Consider the following 3292-nt stretch of genomic DNA (forward strand, 5'->3'; position numbering starts at 1 on the left):
CTTAAGAGGATCTACAAACCCATTGAACCCAAGATGCACCACATTAGTATTAAGAAGTGGATTAAGAGTGTAATGTCATGATCATGTGCATGCTCTCTTTACTTTAATTTTTTCTTGTTGGATTCCTTTTTTACATTAGTGATAAGTTGGAATTTATTAAAATGATAGTGCTACTATACATGTTAATTTTGAAAATTATTAGTAAGATTTAAAGGCAATAATAATGCTAGAAACCTGTGGCAGATTTCACACAATTTTCTTCAGCCTTAGCTTGGGTTATGACAGCTGGCAGCGGTTGAGCAGTTTGTTAGGGAAGTTATAACAGAATTGGAATTAGCTCAACATTCAGTTATCAGCTTACATATTCAGTTTAAATAGCATACTAAGTAGACCATTATGATTTAACTTGAATAATACTCCCTCCGTCCCGGAGTCCTATTTAGTTATGGCATGGATTTTAAGAAATGTAAAGAAAACTGAGTTGAATAGGTTACTAGAATATGAGTCTGACTTATATATATTAGTTTTATAATAAAATGTGAGTGAAATAAGTTGATGGAATGTAAGGACCACTTCCCACTTATGGTAAAAGTGAAATAGGACTCTTATTGTGGGACAGACCGAAATAGCAAAATAGGACTCTTATTATGAGACGGAGGGAGTAGTTCCCAACAAGAAATAATACAACCGTTTATTGCTTTCATTCTTGAGTTCGACTTATTGATCTTTAACAAGTTAGATTATCCAACAATTTACACTCTATATTCATATCTACTTCAAGAAAATAAGCCCATAAGCATGAGCTCCAAATAAATATCTCAATCTCCTTCAACATATATGGGTTCTGTCACACTCGTTTTGGCTTCAAGTACTAGTTTCATATAATCCTCTACTCAAAATTTTGGTGTTCCTCCATGAATAAGATGCTCGAAAACTTGAAGCAACATTTAACTAAATCCGCTCGAAAATCCTTGGCTCCATTCTCAGCAACACCAAAATGTACAATCCTTGTTCTTGAATCTGCCAGCAGAATTTTGACCTCCAATTTGCGTTAAACAATTGTCAGAGATACAGCAGCAGAGCGAAGGCGTATGCCATCATCTTCCCATTTTCTCTCGGGTGCAGTAGCTCCGGCAATTATAGCCTATAACACATACCATTAACAGGATTGGTCAACGCAATGTCAAAACATCAAAGTTCAGAGCGCGACAATTACAGATTTTGGTTAGAGGATTACGACCCCACTCTTCACAGAAAATATTCGAAAGAACTAAAGACATTTGACAGGAGATAGCCAACCTTTCCACTGTTAACAGCAGCTACTAGTGCTACACGCTGTTCATCTCCACCAAACTCATAAAAGTAATAATTCCTGAAGACGTTGGGAATAAACAAGCTAATTAGAGATGTATAAAATGACTAGCTATCAAGTACTTCAGCTTCTAAAGAATATGAAGTTGTAGTTGTTCGTTAAATGACATTGTTAAAGATACCTGTAACCGTCTTCTTCCTTAATCTTAAAAGTCCTAGCAGAATACAGTGTTGCACCAACTGTTTGCACAATTTTAGGCTGAATCAGAAAGTAAGCTTAAAAGCCTTCTTAAGAGACAAACAGCATTCCCATCGAAATACCTGGAACAAATATTTTAGCTGCCTCCTTCAGAGAGCCTAAATCAGCAATGTCTTGGGCCTGTCAGAATCGAAATAAGCACTTTTACGGGACAATAAAGAGTAAAATCACATCCACGGACCTCTAAGAAGGTAATCTTGAGTGAATTAGATGGCCGAATAACAACACTCAGAACTTCGGATCTGTATGACATTGGCATGTAATAAAGAGTCAAGATTCAACAAAATACAGAAACACTCATGATAGATGAAATGAACAGCCAAAACCAAACATAGTCAAAGAACTTTTTCGATTAAACGAAACTGGGGAGGATTGGTGCTTTTCAGCAGCATATGTAGAAGTTGCTTGGTGATAGAGGTTCTCTACTCTAGATAAATGAACTCAAAGCATTCTATTTTCAGCCAAAAGCAATAATGAGATTTTTTTTATCCTTTTCCTGCATTCCCCAACAAAGTTACCATCGTCTAATGTACAGAAATAGTAATGTCATTCAGAATCTACCAGATAAAGCAACAGAAACTCAAGTTTCAGGAATATATATAACCTTCATGAGTTTGAAACAATGGAGCTTACCCATCGGGAGTGGCGAAACGCGCAGCATAAGTCTTTGGCTTCGCCTTATCTCCATAGAGAGAGAGTCCAGCATTATAGTCCTACAAAATTCAGTAAAAGAATAATTGAAAAAATCGTTTTATCCAATGCAATTACGATACATTTTCCTCATACCTAAATTCAAAATTTCAAAATATTGAAGTTAAAAAGGGGGAATTAAGAGTGAAAGGAAAATGCAGAGCAGACCTCGGGTTCCATGATGTCTTGGAAGTTGGGAGGGACACGAATTGAGAAACCATCGCCGTAGAATTGGAACCAAGACTTGGTGTTGGCGATGCCGGAGAGGAAAGGCTTGGAAGGAGGTTGAGCAAGTGCAGCAGCGAAAGAAGAAGATAAGGCTACAACTGGAGAAGAGAGGATTAAACTTCTTCTAGAGATAAGAGAAGCAGCAGCATCCAGCAAGAAGGGGAAGGAAGGGTGTGGGCTCATCGTTGGTGGAGGGGAAGGGGAAGGGGAAGGGGAAGGGGAAGGGGAGATGGATAGCATCAATTTGGGCACTGCCATCGAAGGATGTGTGATCACGCTCATCCCATTTGTTTTCTTAACTGATTAAAGTAATCGTAAATATTATGCGGCAAAGGTATCTTCGGTTAGGAAAATACTTCAATTTTAAGCATTTGGCTCACGAGTGATGATATCAATTTTCTGCATTAAAAATCACGAACTTTCGATTCGTTTGCTTCTTCCCACGGCGGATCAGGGGTGAAACACGACTGGTCTATGTGTCATTTTTAATCCTATTTGGTAGTAAAATCATAAGAGCATCCATAATAGGGCGGATATCCCGGTGGACTAGCTAAAAACACCTCCTGCCACGTCACTAGGACATCTCACTGTATTGCCACACCACTAGGACATCCCACTGCACAATAGTGGACAAGCACTAGCACATCTCAACAAACAAAATCACAAATTCACAAATTCACACAAATACGGAATTAAAATTTCAACACGAATATGGGGAAAATGCAATCATAATTTCATTAAATAAAAAAACAATTGAAAAAAAATACAAATCAACAAAAAGAAATCGAAAAAACTGTTGTTCCA

General features: G+C 37.6%; 1 protein-coding gene across 1 annotated transcript; it reads right to left on the bottom strand.

Annotated features, from left to right (window-relative positions):
* Nucleotides 1-626: 626 nt before the first annotated feature.
* LOC121773346 lies at nucleotides 627-2806 on the bottom strand. The gene is made up of 7 exons (XM_042170176.1): nucleotides 2429-2806; nucleotides 2204-2283; nucleotides 1752-1812; nucleotides 1633-1690; nucleotides 1494-1551; nucleotides 1300-1372; nucleotides 627-1144 (listed from the first exon to the last, which is right to left on the bottom strand). The coding sequence occupies exons 1-7, from the start codon at nucleotides 2768-2770 to the stop codon at nucleotides 1052-1054; spliced, it is 765 nt and encodes a 254-aa protein (XP_042026110.1). The 5' UTR covers nucleotides 2771-2806; the 3' UTR covers nucleotides 627-1051.
* Nucleotides 2807-3292: the final 486 nt, after the last annotated feature.

This window comes from Salvia splendens, chromosome 17 (genome assembly GCF_004379255.2).
Source record: "Salvia splendens isolate huo1 chromosome 17, SspV2, whole genome shotgun sequence".
In the NCBI taxonomy this organism is placed as follows: domain Eukaryota; kingdom Viridiplantae; phylum Streptophyta; class Magnoliopsida; order Lamiales; family Lamiaceae; genus Salvia; species Salvia splendens.